This window comes from Pan paniscus, chromosome 3 (assembly GCF_029289425.2).
Source record: "Pan paniscus chromosome 3, NHGRI_mPanPan1-v2.0_pri, whole genome shotgun sequence".
Classification (NCBI taxonomy): Eukaryota; Metazoa; Chordata; class Mammalia; order Primates; family Hominidae; genus Pan; species Pan paniscus.
Window position 1 is genome coordinate 138,617,720 of NC_073252.2, and position 18,645 is coordinate 138,636,364.

Genomic DNA, 18,645 nt, shown 5'->3' on the forward strand with positions numbered 1-18,645 from the left:
GTGCCTCACGCCTGTAATCCCAGCAATTTGGGAGGCTGAGACAGGTGGATTGCTTGAGCTCAGGAATTCAAGACCAGACTGGGCAATGTGGTGAAACCCTGTCTGTACAAAAAAATACAAAAATTAGCTAGGTGTAGTGGCATGTGCCTGTAGTCCCAGCTACTTGAGAGGCTGAGGTGGGAGTATGGCTTGAGTCCAGGAGGCAGAGGATGCAGTGAGCAGAGATCATGCCAATGCACTCTAGCCTAGGTGGCAGAGCCAGACCCTGTCCAGATAAAAACAAAAACAAAACAGAGACATTTACCATCTTTCTCGCTAAAGCCTGCTATCTGGAGGCTTCATCTACATAATAAAAATCTTGATCTCCACAACCCCTTATCTTAACCCAGAAACTCCTTTCTATTGATTCCAAGTCTTTAGACAATAACTTAACTCTTCCAATCAATTGCCAATCAGAAAATCTTTGAATCCACATATGACCTGGAAGCCCCCTCCCTTTTGAGTTGTCCTACCTTTCCAGACCAAACCAATGTACACCTTACATGGGTTGGTTCACATCTGCCTGTAACTTGTGCCCCTAAAATGTACAAAATCAAGCTATAACTCAATGACCCCGGGCACATGTTCTCAGGTCCTCCAGAGGCTGTGTCATGGGTCATGGTCCTTACATTTGGCTCAATAAATCTCCTTAAATATTTTACAGAGTTTGGATTTTTTCATCAACAAAGCTAACAGCAAAACTGTGACATGCCATTTGAAATCAACTAGAAGCCAGTGGCAATTGCAGAACACCTTAAAAAATGACTCGCCGGGCACAGTGGCTCACACCTGTAATCCCAGCACGTTGGGAGGCTGAGGCAGGTGGATTATGAGGTCAGGAGTTTGAGACCAGCCTGGCCAATATGGTGAAACCCCGTCTCTACTAAAAATACAAAAATTAGCTGGGCATGGTGGCGGGCATCTGTAGTCCCAGTTACTCAGGAGGCTGAGGCAGGCTAATTGCTTGAACCTGGGAGGTGGAGGTTGCAGTGAGCGGAGATTGCACCACTGCACTCCAGCCTGGGCAACAGAGTGAGACTCTGTCTCAAACAAACAAAAAAAAAAAAAAAAAAAAAAAGACTGACTCATCCACTGGGCATTTTAGAATGCACATCTGACAAGAAAAGAAAACAAAGAAAAGCAGAAGGTGGGTTATTGACTTCTTCACAGTTCTCTAGTTTCACTAGTAGAGGATGTTTTCAAATTACAAATTCCTAGTAACTATACATACACACACTCCCCACAAACCCCCAAAGAGAAAAGGTGACCCCTCCTCCTGTCTTTCCCACTCCAGTCCTCTCCCTGGTGATTCCAGTTTGCCATTCTCAGAGAGGACTATTTGTGCAAGAAGGAAACAGAAGAGAAAAGAGAGAAGAAAGAAGGTGCAGGGGCAGGGGAGAGAGGAGGAGCAGGAGGAGGAGAAAGAGAAAGAAAGAAACTACCTTTTACTGGTAGAGCTTTCAAAATGTACATACAGTATCAGGAAGGGAGGAAAAGGAAGGGAAGGAAGGAGAGAGAAAGGAAGGGATGGAGGGATGGAGGGAGGGAGAAAGGAAGAAAGGAAGGAGGGAAGGACAGATGGAAGGAGTTACGTAGAAACAATTTAAGGTTGCTGATCAAAAATTATCTTCTCCAAAAAGCCTGAGTATTTGACTTAATGTTGTCAAACTGCCTAAATATCAGACAGATGTCCATTTGCTTTAACAGCATCCTTCAGAAAATGTAATGTCTCTGTAAACTGCAGAACTCTTCCATTACTCACACATTGCTGTGAATTAGAGCCAGTTGCCTCCTAATACCTACATGAGATCATCACCAAGGGAGGACAATGATGGGACAATCATCTATGAATGGTTCTTTATGTTTCCTGTATTTTACATGACTTATCTCAGATTCTTCATAACGGGTGCTAAAAGGTTATTAAGCCACATTTTAAATAAGGGAATTAAGCTCAGAGAGGAAGAGAAACTTTGCAAATCACATGTCCAACAGGTGGAGCTGTGATTTGAATCCAGTTGTCTGCTTACTAAGTGAAGGACTAAAGAGTAGAAGTCAGTGAGGGAGGCAGAGAACACAAAGATGCTGTGCAAAGAGCCACCCTCAGGGCTTTTGTCTGTGGCATTCCCTGCACACTGCTGTGCCATGAAGCAGGCATGGGCTTCCACCTCCAAGACTCAGAACTCAAGGTGGTACCTACCACAGCTGTTGGCATTGTAAGCTGCCTAGGTCCAAATAATTACAAATCCTGTTCTGTACATAACTACAAAACAGGCTTTTGTGGTCAGGCCTGGGAACCATATCACAATTCACAATCTGACTCTTCATAAAGTGGGTCCTCTCTGTGCATGAGGATGGCAAAGCAGAAAGGATATGCAGTGTCCCTAGAGCAGCAGGTCTGCCTCAACCTTTCAAATTCCTCAAATTTCTAGAAGGACGCTTGGACTAAATTTTTTCTTGCCTAGTTTTTGTGGCCAGTTTACAAACACCCAGAAGTTGTTAAATGTCATGTCAAATCCTGCACAAATTATAAGCATTCATTCCCACGGTTTCTTTGTAGAATAAGTCAGTCTCAAGAGAAATTGGTATGGACAATGGAATTCTGTGAACAAAATTATCTTAAAGTTGATAATAATAATGGGATGGAGGTGGGGGGGATTCATGGAACAAGCAAGCAAAATCTGCTTTTGTCTAGTCATGTTTCCTGTCAGCAGCATTTTCCTATTAATAATATGTATTATGAGCCAACTCCACACACAGCTATAGACTACTGCCCACCCCAACACATAGAAGTCACCAATATAAACCAAAAATAAAATTCTGACCCCCCAACTGACTGAATGGACCCTTTCTCTCAGCCAAGGGAACTTCAAAGAAACCAAAAAACTATTTCAGGCCATGATGGGAAGGTGGGTTTTCAGACATGCTTCATTATACCCTCCTCCCTTTCAAATTCAGGCACAACTGACCAGCATTAACATTAAAACAGAGATCAGGTCCCTTTTCTGATCCTAAAGAGATTAGCTAGATGTCTAGCACCTTTTAAAGGTCTGAGTAGAAAACACTTGCCATCTATTGCCACTAACGGCATCCACCTGTGAGACCTCATCTACATAAGAGCCTTGGGGCCCTGGCTGTGGCTCACACCTGTAATCCCAGCAATTTAGGAGACCAAGGTGGGTGGATCACCTGAGGTCAGGAGTTTGAGACCAGCTTGACTAACATAGTGAAACCCCATCCCTACTAAAAATACAAAATTAGCTGGGTGTGGTGGCACACACCTGTAGTCCCAGCTACTTCAAAGGCTGAGACAGGAGAATCGCTTGAACCTGGGAGATAGAGATTGCAGTAAGCTGAAATCTCGCCACTGCACTCCAGCCTGGGTGACAGAGCAAGAGTGCTTAAAAAAAAAAAAAAAAAAAATCTCAGTCTTCACAACCCCTTGCCTTTACCCAGTCACTCCTTTCTATTCACAACTCCTATCTTAACCCAGTCACTCTTTTCTATTGATTCCAGGTCTATAGATAATAACTCTTTAAACCAATTGCCCATCAGAAAATCTTTGAATCCACCTGTTACCTGGAAGCCCCACCTCTTTGAGTAGTCCTGCCTGCCCAGACAAAACCAATGTACACCTTACATATACTGATGTCTTATGTCCATCCCCCTAAAAAGTATAAATCCAAGCTATAACCCAGCCACCTTGGACATGTTCTCCGGACCTCTTGAGAATGTGCCTTGGACCATAGTCACTCATATTAGGCTCAGAATAAACTTCTTTAAATATTTTACAGAGTTTGATTCCTTTCATTGACACCAATTATAACATTAAGTTCCATTAGGAGCTAACATAAATTTTAACTGCTTTTGTATTACAGTTGACCTTTAAACAACATGGGTTTGAACTGCCTGGATCTACTCACACAGGGATTTTCTTCAGCCTCTGCCACCTGAGACAGCAATACCAATCCCTCCAACTCCTCTTCCTCAGCCTACTCAACCTTGTGAAGACGATGAGGACAAAAACCTTTATGATGAACCACTTCCATTTAATGAACAGTAAATATACTTTCTTTTCCTTAGGATTTTCTTAATAACACTTGCTTTTCTAGCTTACTTTATAATAAGAATGCAGTATATAATACATATAACAAAAATATGTGTAATCAACTGTTAATGTTATCAGTAAGACTTCTGGTCAACAGTAGGTTATTAGGAGTTAAGTTTTGGGGGAGTCAAAAATTATACAGATTTTTGACTGCATGGGGGATTGGCATCCCTAACCCCCTGTGTATTTATAAATAAATACACAAGCACTACTAGTTGCAACTTTACTAATACAGTACTTAAAAGCTGGCAAGATGAAAGCATTTATCCTAAAAACATACATCTCCTAACCAGTCAGGGCTTCATGAATATCACTTTGTTATTTCTCATACATTTCTGGGAATTATTTGGTTGTTTGATTATAAAACGGAAAGTCTCCCTAGTTGTGGAGGTCTCCACTGAATGCACTATATCAAATTCCTGGACAGTCCAATGCTCTAACTCAGATGGAACAATTTGATATGGACTTAATTAGTCTGCACTCTTACCATCTCCATGCCTATGTTCTTAAATCTCCCAAATTTGTTCACCCATGTTTCATCTCAAGGTTAATAATGTGACCCAACAAAAACTGGCTTTTTCTTTCTTTTAAATCTTTGTAAAGTTCAGCACACTAAACATAGTTGATACACAAACACATTTCTGAGAGAACAGCTTACTGAAGGAATCACACATTTGATTTTGTATAACGAGAAACTGTCTCCATCTCTTGAGATATTTTAACTTGAAGCCCCTACGTTCTAATTCATCTGAGATCCATTAAACTCCTAAAATTGCATGCAATTTTTTGGAGTGCTTTCATTTTTCTCAAGGTAGAGTCCATAGCTTTTATTAGATTTTCAAATGGGGGGTGGTTATAAGAGGAAAATAAGATTAATATACACCATTATAATTAATCTATTAGTCCATTTTCATGCTACTGATAAAGACATATCTGAGAGGGGGAAATTTACAAAAGACTGTGGTTTAATTGACTCACAGTTCCACATGGCTGGGGAGGCCTCATAATCATGGTGGAAGATGAAGGAAGAGCAAAGGGACATCTCATATGGCATCCAGCAAAGAGAGAAATAAGAGCCAAGCGAAAGGGGTTTCCCCATATAAAGCCATCAGATCTCGTGAGACTTATTCACTACCATGAAACGGTATGGGGGAAACCGCCCCCATGATTCAATTATTTCCACTGGGTCCCTCCCACTCAAGTGAAAATCATGGGAGCTACAACTCAAGATGAGATTTGAGTGGGGACACAGCCAAAGCATATCAGTCTTGTAAAGAATACTAAATAGGCCGGGCGCAGTGGCTCATGCCTATAATCCTAGCACTTTGGGAGGCAGAGGCAGGAGGACTGCCTAAGCTCAGGATTTTGAGACCAGCCTGGGCAATATAGTGAGACCCCATCTCTATTAAATAAAAATAATAAATAAATAAATAAATAAATGCATATAAAGAAGAATACTAAATAGGCTGGATGTGGTGGCTCATGCCTGTAATCCCAGCACTTTGGGAGGCCTAAATGGGCAGATCATCTGAGGTCAGAAGTTTGAGACTGGCCTGGCCAACGTGGTGAAAGCCCTCCTCTACTAAAAAAATACAAAAAAATTAGCCAGGCATGGTGGCATGCACCTGTAGTCCTAGCTACTTGGGAGGCTGAGGTAGGAGAATCGCTTGAACTCAGGAGGTGGAGATTGCAGTGAGCCAAGAGTGTGCCACTGCACTCCTGCCTGGATGACAGAGAGAGACTCTGTCAAAAAAAAAAAATAATAATAATAAATACAAAATCAAATAGGCTCACACTTATTAGGTGTGGGACCTAGGGTAAATCACTCAATCTCTTTAAGGCCTTAGTTTCCTTTTCTACATACTGAGGATAATAATAGCATCTACCTTATAATGTCAGATAAGATCATCTATACCAATATCAACTAATCAGGACAACTATACAAACTGGACAAAATATATTTCAAAATATCAAAAAATAAAAAGCAACAAGTTACCATACCTGAAAAAAAGACAGGCTCCAAGGGGGAGAGCTCTATATTTTAGAGTAACAATTATTTTGGGAGGCATGTGCCCCTTCCATAAGGGGCTGCTGAGTAAGCTGAGAGTCTGGATGTGCTTTTAACAGAATCCTGGACTGGGGGGACCAGGATAGGAGTTAGTACCACCAAAGAGGTAGGGCAGCTAATGATGCCACCCTTTCCTCTTTGGGTTGGGACGATGGAGGGCTATGACCTAATATAACTGTAAATCCTAAGTAGGCAAATCCACTCAAGTTAGAGCTCAGCTAGAAAATATATCAGTACCAAAAATTAGTGATTTTAGTTTGCAACTGGCAGAAAAAATTTTTCTCATAGAAAATAACATTATCTTCTCCTTCAGATTAGTCTCACAAACTAGAAGTACAAGGTCCAGTTCATAATCAAAAGTAGCCAGACATAAAAAATGACATCAGAGCATGAATGAAAATTAGGAGAAAAAACAGACAGCAGAACAGGCTTAAAAGAGCTGGAGACATTTAAGTTAATTGAGGCCTTACAAGAACCATACTTGCTCAAAAGAGACAAAAAATAAGATTGAGAATTGTAACAACTGAAAATTAGACAATGAACCAAACAGGAATATTTAATTTAAAAAAATAATTAAAAGTGGTTGGGCTGAACAGATTAAATATAGTTAAGGAGATAGTTATTAACTTGGAACAGAGATCAGAAAAAAGTAGCCAAAATGAAGTAAAACTTAAAAGGTAACAGACATAGAAGATACAATGAAATGTCTAACATACATGTAATTGGAGTGCCAGAAAGAGAGATGAGGGGATGAAGGAAAGGCCATATTTGGAGACAGTGGATGAGAATTTTACAAAACCAATGAAAGACATATTAAAGAACACCTACTACCCCTAAGCAGGATTTTTAAACATCACAAATTATCTAGATCATATTAAAACTGCAGAAGACCAAAGTCAAAGAGAAAACCTTAAAAGCAGTTAGAGAAAAAAGACATATTACTCACAAAAGAACAACAATTCAGAGTGACAGTTTACCTCAGAAGAAACGATGTCTCAACCATGCTTAAAACATATTAAGTGCCAACCATTCAAAACAAAAATATCCTTCAAGAAAGAAAGCATAATAAAGACATTTGGAGACAAACAAAAACTGAGAAAAGCTGTCACAAGCAGGTCCCCACTAAAGGAAAGAGTAAATGATGTTTTTTCTAGCAGTGGAAAACGGATTCCAGAAAAATGGTCAGAGAGGGAAGAAGAAAGTAAAACAAAAATGGTAAACGTGTAGAGATCCAACTGAATACAGACTTTAAAAATAGTAATAACTGCATGTCCTTGGGTTGAAAATATGTTAAGAATTAAAATATACTATTACAACACAAATGGTATGTAAATTGGGGGTGGGGAGTTAAAGTATTCCATGGTCTTTGCAATATATGAGAAAAGATTTAACATGTCAATTTAAAAAATAAAAAATAATGGCCAGGTGCAGTGACTGACACCTCTAATATCAGCAATTTGGGAGGCTGAGGTGGGAGAATCACTTGAAGCCAGGAGTTTGAGACCAGCCTGGGCAACATAGTGAGACCCTGGCTTTCCTTTAAAAAAATAAAAGGTAAAAAAAAAAAAAGTACTGGTTAATAATATAATTTGATGAGTCAAAAATGCATATGTATTGTCCAGAATAACCACTAAAAGAATAATAAAATGAATATAAAACTTCTAGCTAATAGTCTCAAAAAGTGTAACTTAAAAAGAATTATTCCTATATCCCACCAAAAAGCAAGGAAGGCAAAATACAAAGAACACAAGGTAGCTAGAAAAAGTATAAAGCACTTAATAAAAGAGCAGATTTAAATCCAAGTCACATGGACATTAACTAAATAATACAATTAAGAGTCAAAAATTTTCAAAATTGAGTAAGAAAAAAGTCAACTGCCCAGGTATGGGGGCTCACACTTGTAATTCCAGCACTTTGAGAGGCCAAGGTAGGGGAATTGGTTTAGGCCAGGAGTTTGAGACCAGCCTGGCCAATATAGTGAGACCCCATCTCTATTTATAAAAAACAATTAAATTACTAAACATTATAAAAAGGAAATAAATCAACTATCTGCTATTTATAAAAGACATATCTAAAACACAAGGATACAGAAGAGTTGAAAGTGAAAGTATGAAAAAGAGATACCATAAAAATACTAACCAAATAAATCTATTCTAACCATAAGAATGAGACAAAAGCAATTCTGGAAATACATGTGAACATTTCATAATGATAAAATGCTCAATTCACCAGGAATATATTACAATTATAATGCTATATTATTAGGATTGCTTTATAAATGCAAGTTCAGGTAAACACTTGAAAATCAGTTACTACAAGTTACCACACTAACAGGATAAAAGAAAAATCACTAATACATTGATAAAAATGGAAAAGCATTTCTTAAAAATTCAGCATCCAAATATAATCAAAAACGCTTGGCAAACTAGGAATAAGAACTCCTTAAAATAAAATAAAATAAAATGAAAACAGGCAAGGAGAACAAAAATTAAAAAAAAAAAATTTACAAAAATCACCATACTTAACAATGAACAAATGTTGAAAGTCTTTCTTTTAAGACCTGGGAAGGGATAAGAGTATGTACAATTGCCACATCAATTCATAATTGTATATGAGGTCCTAGCCTGTCAAGAAAGGCAAAGACAATTTTTAAAAGCATAACAATTAAAAAAGAAAGAAACTGTAAATATTAGCAGATGATATGGTTGTGTATGCAGGAAATAAAAAGAATTTACAGATAAATTACTAGAATTCATTTCTTAAGTTAGCTACATTCTGGATACAGGTGAATATATAAAACAGCAATATTTCTACATCCCAGTAAAAAAGAAACAGAAAATGAAATTTTAAAAAGACATAATATACAACAGAGTGAAAAAAATATGAAACACCTAGGAATAAATATAATAAATGAAGCTTAAAACCTCTACACAGAAAACTATAAAACATTGAGAAAAACTTGTAAAGATCTAAATAAATAAAGGAATATACCATGTTCATGGATCAGAAGACTTGATACTATAAAGGTAAAAATTTTGCCCAAATTTATTTACAGACTCAATGTAATGTCAATCAAAATCTCAATAGTTTTAACATCTTTGTTGCTGCTGTTGTTTTGTTTTGGTGAGACTTTGCAAGCTGATTCTAAAATACAGATGGGTCCCAACTTACAATGGTTCGACTTACAAATTTTTTTTTTTTACTTCATAATGATGTGGAAGCTATACAAATTCGGTTTGCTCCTTGACTTACAATAAGGTCACATCTGGATAAACTCACTGTAAATTGAGGATATTTTAAGTTAAAAAAATGCATCAATATTTTCAACTTACTGAAACATAACTCTACTGTAAGTAGAGGAGCATCTGTATTGTGCTCAAAGAATAGTCAAGAAACCTGTAGAAAACAAAGAACAAGATAATAGAACTTGATCTACTGCATATAAACTCTTATGATAAAAGTACAGTACACAATTACCTATGTAACAAACCTGTGCATGTAACCCATGAATCTAAAAGAAAATTAAAATAAAATAAAACTACAGTGTGGTGTTGGTGCAAGAATATACTAATAAACAAAAGAAATAGACTAGAAAACCCAAAACAGACCCACACACATACGGGTACTTGATTTATGACAAACATAGCTCTACAGAACAGTGAAGACAGAATAGCCTTCCCAATAAATCATGCTGGGGCAAATGAATGTCCACAAAAAGTTTAAAATATAATACCTAACCCCTACTTCACACAATATGCAAAAATTAATTCCCAGTGATCTGTACATATTAAGGTGGGGGTTAAAACTGTTACATTTCTAGAATATAGAAGAATGTCTTTATAACCACAGAGCAGGAAAAGACTTATTGAACAGAACACAATAAAATATTAACCATAAAGGAAATGGTATTTAAAAGGAAATGGTATCTAAACAGGACTTAAGGAATTTTAAAAATTAAGAATCTCTGTTCATCCTTTACAGAGTAAATAGGTAAGGAACAAATGAAGATTTGCCACACATGTAACAGTAGGCTTATACCCAGAACATATTTTTTAAATTTCTACAAGTTAGTAAGAAAAAAGACAATCCGGTTGAAAAATGGACAAGAGACTTGAACAATCATATCTCAAAATATTCCAAATGGCTAATAAACATATGGAAAAATGCTCAACTTCATCAGTCAGGAAAAAGCAAATTAACCCTGCAATGTGAAATTACTCCAAAACCACAACAATGGCTAAAATTACAAAGACTGACAGTGTTGACAAGGATACGTGATGGAATAAGGGAAACTTCCATATGCTGCTGGTGGGAGTATATTGGTACAACTACTTTGGAAAACTGGTATCATCTACTGAAATTGATAATACATTATGAGCTAGCAATTCCTCTCCTGTTTATAGAGCAAATAGAAACGTATGCCCACAGGCACCAAGAAACATGCCCCAAAATGACCATAGCCACATTATCCATAATGCCCCCAAATGGACCATCCAATGGGCCACCAACAATACAGTTGATAAAGAGATGAATAAATTGTGGTATACTCATATCATAGTTTTCTACACAGAACAGAAAAATGAATGAATTACAACCAACAGCAACAAAATGAATATCACATACACAAGGCTGAGCAAAAGAATCCAGACACAAATGAATATATGCTCTATAATTCCATTTCATTTCTTGCTTAAAAAAAAAAGCAAAACCAAAATATAGTGTTTAGGGGTATGTTCTTTGGAAAAACTACAAAGAAAATCAAGGAAGTGTTTACAAAAAAGCATGAGGATAGTCTTTATCTTTGGGGGAGGTGACAATGATTGGCTGAGAATCACAAGGGGGCTTTTGGCACATTAGCAGTGTTCTATATTTTTTATCCTGGTGTTCTATTTTTTTTTATCCTGGTGTTGGTTGCCAAGTGTTCACATTGTAGTAGATCACTGCACTTTGCATCTGATTTCTGTAATTTTATGTATATGTATGAAATCTCAGTCAAAGGGGGTTAAATCAATCAATCAAATGCATCCACAATGGAAGACTTCATTGCACCAATGCCTATACATATTGCTTGGAATCAGAAACCTAGAATATCTTAATTTTTAAAAAATGTTAAGTGTCCTCAACTTTGACCCACTGTTTTTTATAGCTTTCTGTGCTAATCTTTCCAAGCTCCCTGATGACCACACTTTGAGAGCACTTCTGGCCAGTTCACACTGAGCAAGTTTCCCTACTCATCTGTCATCTATTTGCTGGGTGTACACATGTACACTGATCCAGATAATGCATATTATGTAAAGGTCCTGAGATCTTCCAGAAAATCTCCAACAGCTGATATCTAACACTTACTCTTCCCTCCTCTCCTCACAGGCAGATCTTTTTCTTTCTTCAGTTCTAAGCTCAAGGGTCACTTCCTCAAGGAATCTTTCCTTTGCCTCCACCTCCAAGACCCCATACTTAACTGGGACTAACCAACATCATGTTCCTCTTCTTATGATATTTGTTCTGATCATTCTCAGTTTGCCCCCATCCATTCCTGGGAGGCTGATCCCAAGAAACTACATCACCAGGACTCTTTCCAGCTGTATTCTTTTTTTTTTTTTTTTTTTTTTTTCCTTTTCTAGCGATAAGGTCTCACCATGTTGCCCAGTCTGGATTCAAATGCCTGGGCTCAAACCATCCTCCAGCCTCAGCCTCCCCAGCAGCTGGGACTACAGGCATACACCACCATGCCCAGTTCCTTAGCTGGCTTCTATTGGGTTCCAGGGATGGGAGGAAGTGGCAGAAGCTGGGAGGGTGGGAGAAGAGAGAAGTCAGGGCATGTACTCCCCACTCCCTTTCTGCTATAGTCTATGTTTTTACAAGTAGCTGCTTCTCTCCAGGCTCAAGCTCCTCTTCCCTGGCTCCAGTTCTCACGGACTCCTGAGAGTCCTGCCTCTGGTTTGCCTTACACCAGTTCAAATAACCATGCCTCTATTTTTCGAAGTTGTCTTTTCACTCATCTCTCTTCATTTGGATTCTGTTTTCTGCTGGGACTCTGTAGAGTGGCAATTTTACTTTAATTTATGTGATTATTTCATCAATACCTGTCTTCTACTAGGCTTGAGCTTCACAACATTAGCACTTCTAGAAGTTGCCAACAAATATTTGTTAAATGATTTAGTGAGTTAGTGAATGAATGAACTTACATTAGAATCAGAATATACTACACATCGTATAACATTTCTAAAATGTTCCTGCTACATTTGACATGGCACCAAGGTATTAGACCAAACATTTTACCTCTCTTGCTTGAAAATAGCCTTTGTTGTCATAAATACTTTTACTCATGACAATGATTTCAATTATTCCATTAATAAGTGCAATCGCTGTGATTTCTCAATTTACAAGACGTAATTTTACCTAAGTGAAATAAGTCATTGATGACAAGATGAGATTTCAAGTGGACCGTAGTCAGTTATAGCTCTAAGAACCAGTAGGAACACAATACAAATGTTAAGCAGAAAAAGAAGGCTCTGAATCCCTGAATTTTTCACATCCTATTACAAATGACACAGGTAAATGAATACTTAATGCTTACAAGGTGTAGGAGGGTTAACTGCAGAAGGAAATGTTCTCTTTTTACTACAATAAATTATCTACTCTGTGTTGTTGTCCTAGGCTTAAAGGACTATATGGGCCGGGTGAGGTGGCTCATGCCTCTAATCCCAGCACTTCGGGAGGCCAAAGTGGGCGGATTATTTGAGATCAGGAGTTCAAGACCAGCCTGGCCAACATGGTGAAACCCCATCTATTAAAAATACAAAAAAAATTGGCCGGGCGGGTTGGTGCATGCCTGCAGTCCCAGCTACTCAGGAAGCTGAGGCAGGAGAATCACTCGAACCCAGGAGAAGGAGGTTGCAGTGAGCCGAGATCACGCCACTGCACTCCAGCCTGGGCGACAAAGCAGGACTCTGTTTCAAAAAAAAAAAAAAAAAAAAAAAGGACAATGTGGGCTGATTCCAATATTAGATATGTAAATTACATATTAACATTTAGAGTTAGATAACTTCTACAAAATGAACTGGAAAATCCTGGTATCAGATCACTAGTAAGTATTTCCAGAATGGGGTCTGGAGCTCTGCAGATTTATCTTTTCTGGTAGGATCAAGATCCTTCAAACATACCAGTATACATTGTACCACATGACACTTGAATTTTAATCTTAAGAAAATTAGTTTATAAATATAATCATAAGTAAATACATATATCAAGAATCTTTATTTCATAGCACAGCATTTGAAAGCAACAATTTACCTATTGTGCAAACTCCAGGTGATATATGAGGTTGATATAAGCTCAACTCTGAGGAGGGTCAAAGTTCATCTCTTTTTTGCAGTCTCCTTTCTAGTGAAACCTCTACTATTTCTTCTGCTAACTTTTTCACTGTAAAAAGTATTCCAGTTCTGTTCATTCTAAATAACACAGAGATGGAGAAGGTCCAATTTCTCTAGTATGGTATGAGTTCGAGATTATTTCTAATATGGCACTACTTTGGATATGGGTCTGACTGATCTTATTATCCTGAATGATATGACATGGCTTCAGCAACAATTACAATAATACCTTGAAGGGAGGGGGTTTAGGGAAGAAGTGATTGAGCAAAAATAGTTAAAATGCAGTTATACAGCCAATTATTTTTACAACTAGAACCAGACAATTTGCTTTGCTTTATGTCTAATCGGGTGAAACAAAAAAATTCCTGTTTCCGTATTCATTCTCTTCGGTCATAACTCATATAGGAAATGACCACATCAGTTCCTTACTTATCGCTTCCCTGGAAACAAAAGAGCATTTTATACCTGATCCTGCTGTTGCCAGTAAAGAAAGTGGAGCAAAAATTAACCTTCTTCCATCCCTCTTTTCCATTTCGAAAACAATATTTTTAAGGGGGGGAGGGGAAGGGAATGATGCATTCAATATATAGGGGATAATACATTCCCTCCGCCCCAGACTCACTCTTTCCCATTCTCCTCAACATATCCACTTAAAGAGCGCTCAGTACGCTGAGGGCCCCAAGCCTGACAGAGTCAAAAAAAGAAGCATCTCTGCCCAACCTGAACATCACGACTCTCGATGCCTCGCATACAACGAGGCAGGGCGGGTCGCCCAGCCCCAGGGGACCGGGCGGCGTCTCCGGAGCCTGCAGCCCAGGGCCGCGGGCGGCGCCGCAGCGCTCCCGGCTCCCCTCCTGCAGGGATCGGCCACGGTCCTTACCCGCCAGTCCGCCGCCGCCGCCTCCATCGCCGGCGTGGCCCTTCCTCCGCTGTAGGATGAAGTATGGGTTGGCCCTCTCGGTGATCCACAGCGCGTTGGCCAGCAACACCTCCTCCGGGTTCACCCACATGGTCCTGGCCGCCGCGGGCGGGCGCACAATGGGCCCGTGGGTCCAGTCCTGCACCCACCACCGCGACAGGCGCGCACTCCTGGGCACACGCGCGCCCGCCCGCCCGTCCGCTAGGTGCGGCGGCGGCGGCAGGCGACTTCAGGGGGTGGCCCGCGGCGTCCGGGCCACAACAAAGCCCCAGCAGGCGGCCCGGGAGGACGGTGAGGACGCGGGCGCGGCAAGCAGCATCCTCCCCGCGGCGTCGCCGCCCCGCGAGAGCCCGCGGCCGCAGACGCCCGGCCTGGCGCTCTGCAGCCCGGCTCCCGGCCCACGGCGGCGGGAGGAGCGGGAGGAGGAGGAAGAGGAGGAGGAAGGGAGCGGGAGGAGGAGGAAGTGGTATAGCTCAGTCCCGGGATCCGGCTCAGCGGCAGGCAGGGCTAAGGGCCACCCGAGCGGATTCGGCCCCGCGGTCAGGGCCAAGCTGGGCTCCGGCGCTGCTGCTCCCGCGGCGCCGACTGGAGCTCCAGAGCCCCTCCCGTCTCTACCTGCTCGAGCTCCCGAAGTCGCCGCGCCTTAACGCGCCGTGTCGGGGCCGCAGGCGCCACTAGGGAAGACCAGCTCCCCGCTGGAAGGACGCTCCGGACACTGCGAATGAATGACGACAACGCGGCTCACTTGGAGCGGGTCCGGGTTTGTGCGGACTCGGTACCACCGCGGGCTCCGCGCGCCGAGCTGAGCAGCTGTGGCTGGCTTCGGGGGAACCTTCGGGGGAAGCTCCTGGGGACCGTGTGCCAAGCACTGGGCCCGACGCCCATCCCAGCAGGGAGGACGCCGCCAGCCTGCGTGGGTGCGTGTGTGCTGTTTGTGTTTAAGGTTGACGCTCTATGGGATAGCGCCACCCCTTTTCCCAGGAAAAGTGTTTCAAGGTTCCAGACCTGGAGCTCGGTTAGAGACCCGGGGTCGGAAGCCAACGCAGCCAATGGTCTTCGATGTTTTTGTTTCCTGCATCCCCAGGGCAAGTCATGCGCTAAACTTGTCACCGCTTGTGACCCCTCCCCCTCTCCATTCCATTGTAATTAAAGTGGCCTAGCTAAGTGCATTACATCACTTCTTTCCTTGACCTGTAGGGCGTGAGCAATAGAGAAGTTGGAAGCGGCCCAAAAGCTTAGACCAACTAATTCACACCACAGCTGTTCCTATATCGCATTTGGGGCTTCGAAAACTGGGCATGGCAGAATTTTAAAATTTATCCACTCTTGGTAGATGGATTTTTTTTTTTAATCAGTGAAACCAGAAACACACAAACCAGGGCAGCTTTATCCCTAGACAGTTTCAGTTTCCCCAAATACTTCGAGCTTCCAGTGGTGATCACAGCCCATCTGCCTACATATCTGATGACCATTTTTTTTTCCTCCCGCCCAGGAGATCTGGAGGATAGTTCAGCCAAAAAAAAAAAAAAAAAAAAAAAAAAAGGTTCCTCTTCCCAAATGATGGGAATTTAGCAGACTCTGCTTTGTTGTGGATGCTGGGCAATCCTAGGGACTTTTCCCTTTCCAAATGAGCAAAGATTCAAATGAAACCTTCTTGTGTGGGCTTCAAAATTGTGACTTTTGTAGCTCCGACTTGAATTGTTGAATTCCTTCAATTAGTCGAATGAGCAAATCACCAGCCATTCTAATGAGACTGCCATTTCATCTGTTCGCTTCCTACCGCTTGGGCTCTCAAGGAATGGAAGTTTCCCTTGATGTTACCACACAGACTGATCTGCCTCTTCCAGGCATCAGTGGAAACCTCATGTATTTAACACAGACTCAAAAAACTCATTTGGCACTTTTGGTCACAGTGCAGTGCCTTCAGTCACAAAATCTGCAAATAAAAAGCAAACAATAAGATTATAAGTCATATATATGCAAAAATTATATTAATATATCATGTAACTTTTATATTTTTGAAGTGTTTCCATAGGTATTCTTTTACTTGATATAATTGGTATTTTTAAAAACTCTAAGTGCCTTAATACCATGTTGGGGTTTGGAAAATGATACCACAAAGCATGGTGCTTTGGCATGCTGAGTACTTTGAACTAAAGGAGATTGAAAGGCCTCAGAAGCAGTTTCTCTCTGACCTCCTTCTGCCCTCCTGTCTCCCACCTCTCTTTCTCCCCCAAAGTGAGTCATGGAAACTAAAGGCAGGTCATAGAAACTAAAACCCCTCTTCCCAAAGGAAGCTACAAAACCTAGAAATATTACCATTCCTCACTCTTCTGTGTAAGAGCAGACATAAAGAATAGAGAAATAAAGAAATTATCTACCCTACCTTGTTGGATAGTAGGTCCCCTTTCCAAAGGAGTCCTGCTCTAAACCCAGGAGGAGGGAAAGCTACACGGAGAGGCCAAGAAGAATCTGAACAGACAGGCTGGGTCTGTTCTCAGTCTATTACCATTGGATCTTACCCTTTTGTCCAACCACATCTACGTGGCTGCCCACTCTTCATTGAACATAAGCACAAAAATGGACAGAGCGAGACTCTCTCAAAAAAATAAACAGGCTGGGCATGGTGGCTCGTGCCTGCAACCCCAGCATTTTGGTAGGCAAAGCCAGGAGGACCCCATCTCTATTAAACCAGAGAGACCCCATCTCTATTAAAAAAAAAATAGACAGGTTTCCCTGGGTTTTTCCGTCTTCATTTCTGAAGGTTCCCATGTCACCTAAAACTTTGATTAAACAAATGTGTTGTGCTTTTTCTCTTGTTAACCTGTCTTTTGTTATTGGTGTGTTGGCTATGACCCTTATGGGACGGAAAGATATCACACCTTTTCCCCTACAACAATCTTTTGTTTTTGTTTTGTTTGAGACAAAGTCTCACTCTGTCACCTAGGCTGGAGTGCAGTGGCACGATCTCAGCTCACTGTAACCTTCACCTCCCAGTTCAAGTGATTCTCCCACCTCAGCCTCCTGAGTAGCTGGGACTACAGGTGTGAGCCATGACGCCCAGCTAATTGTTGTATTTTTAGGAGAGACGGGGTTTCACCACGTTGGCCAGGCTGGTCTTGAACTCCTGACCTCAAGTGATCTGCCCGCCTTGGGGCCTCCCAAAGTGCCAGAAGCCACCATGCCCGGCCTACAACAATCTTTTGGCATGCCCTTGGCATGCTGCTTAAGGTTGTGGTTTCACACCAAAACCTATACCCTAGCCCCAAAATGTAAGTTACTTTGGCCTTTTTTATATACTGGTACCAAGTGCTATTTACTTATACAATTCATTCATTCATTCATTCACTTATTCAACATATAATTATTGAATGCCTACTATACTCTAGGCCTTGGAATAAAAAGTGAACAAGGCCAGGCATGGTGGCTCAAGCCTGTAATCCTAGCACTTTCGGAGACCGAGGCAGGTGGATTGCCTGAGCTCAGGAGTTCGAGACCAGCCTGGACAACACGGTGAAACCCCGTCTCTACTAAAATGCAAAAAATTAGCCAAACGTGGCACCATGCACCTGTAGTCTCAGCTACTCTGGAGGCTGAGGCAGGAGAATTGCTAGAACACGGGAGGCGGAGGTTGCAAGGAGCTGAGATCACGTCACTGCACTCCAGCCTGGATGACAGAGTGAAAAAAAGTGAACAAAACATACAAAGTCCCTGCTTTTGTGAAGATTAAAATGTAACCAAAACAAGCTTATAAAAATTTGCTTTGAGAACAAGATTGGACACCAAAAGGAAAGAAGAAACATTTTAAAATCGTTAGCCATTTTCTAGTTTCTTGGAAGATTTAGAGCACATTCTCTCCAGGAAATCATGCCATTATTATCATGACTTGTGATAACCTGTAGTAAAAGGACATTGCAAAAAACTAGAGAAACTATAAGGAGTTTTGGTGGCTTTCCAGTCCCATAGTGCTACCTACTCAATTAAATGTGACTTTGAAAAAAAAAAAAAAGACAATCAAATATACCTAGACAAGAAATGACACAAGGAGAACCTAATTAATCTAACTAGTTCCTCTGTGAAATAGATGACTATTTTTAGCTTTCAATTTATTCTCACTGGTTTTAAGCCCTAGGATAGTCTC

At 40.9% G+C, this 18,645-nt stretch overlaps 1 protein-coding gene across 1 annotated transcript in view; it reads right to left on the bottom strand.

Annotated features, from left to right (window-relative positions):
• TBC1D9 (TBC1 domain family member 9) overlaps nt 1-14,979 on the bottom strand; it is a 135,703-nt gene extending 120,724 nt beyond the window's left edge. The window contains exon 1 of the mRNA XM_003820689.7: nt 14,466-14,979. Coding sequence (XP_003820737.1) covers nt 14,466-14,595 — 130 coding nt within the window. The 5' untranslated portion in view covers nt 14,596-14,979. The remainder of the gene's footprint in view (nt 1-14,465) is intronic.
• Nucleotides 14,980-18,645: the final 3,666 nt, after the last annotated feature.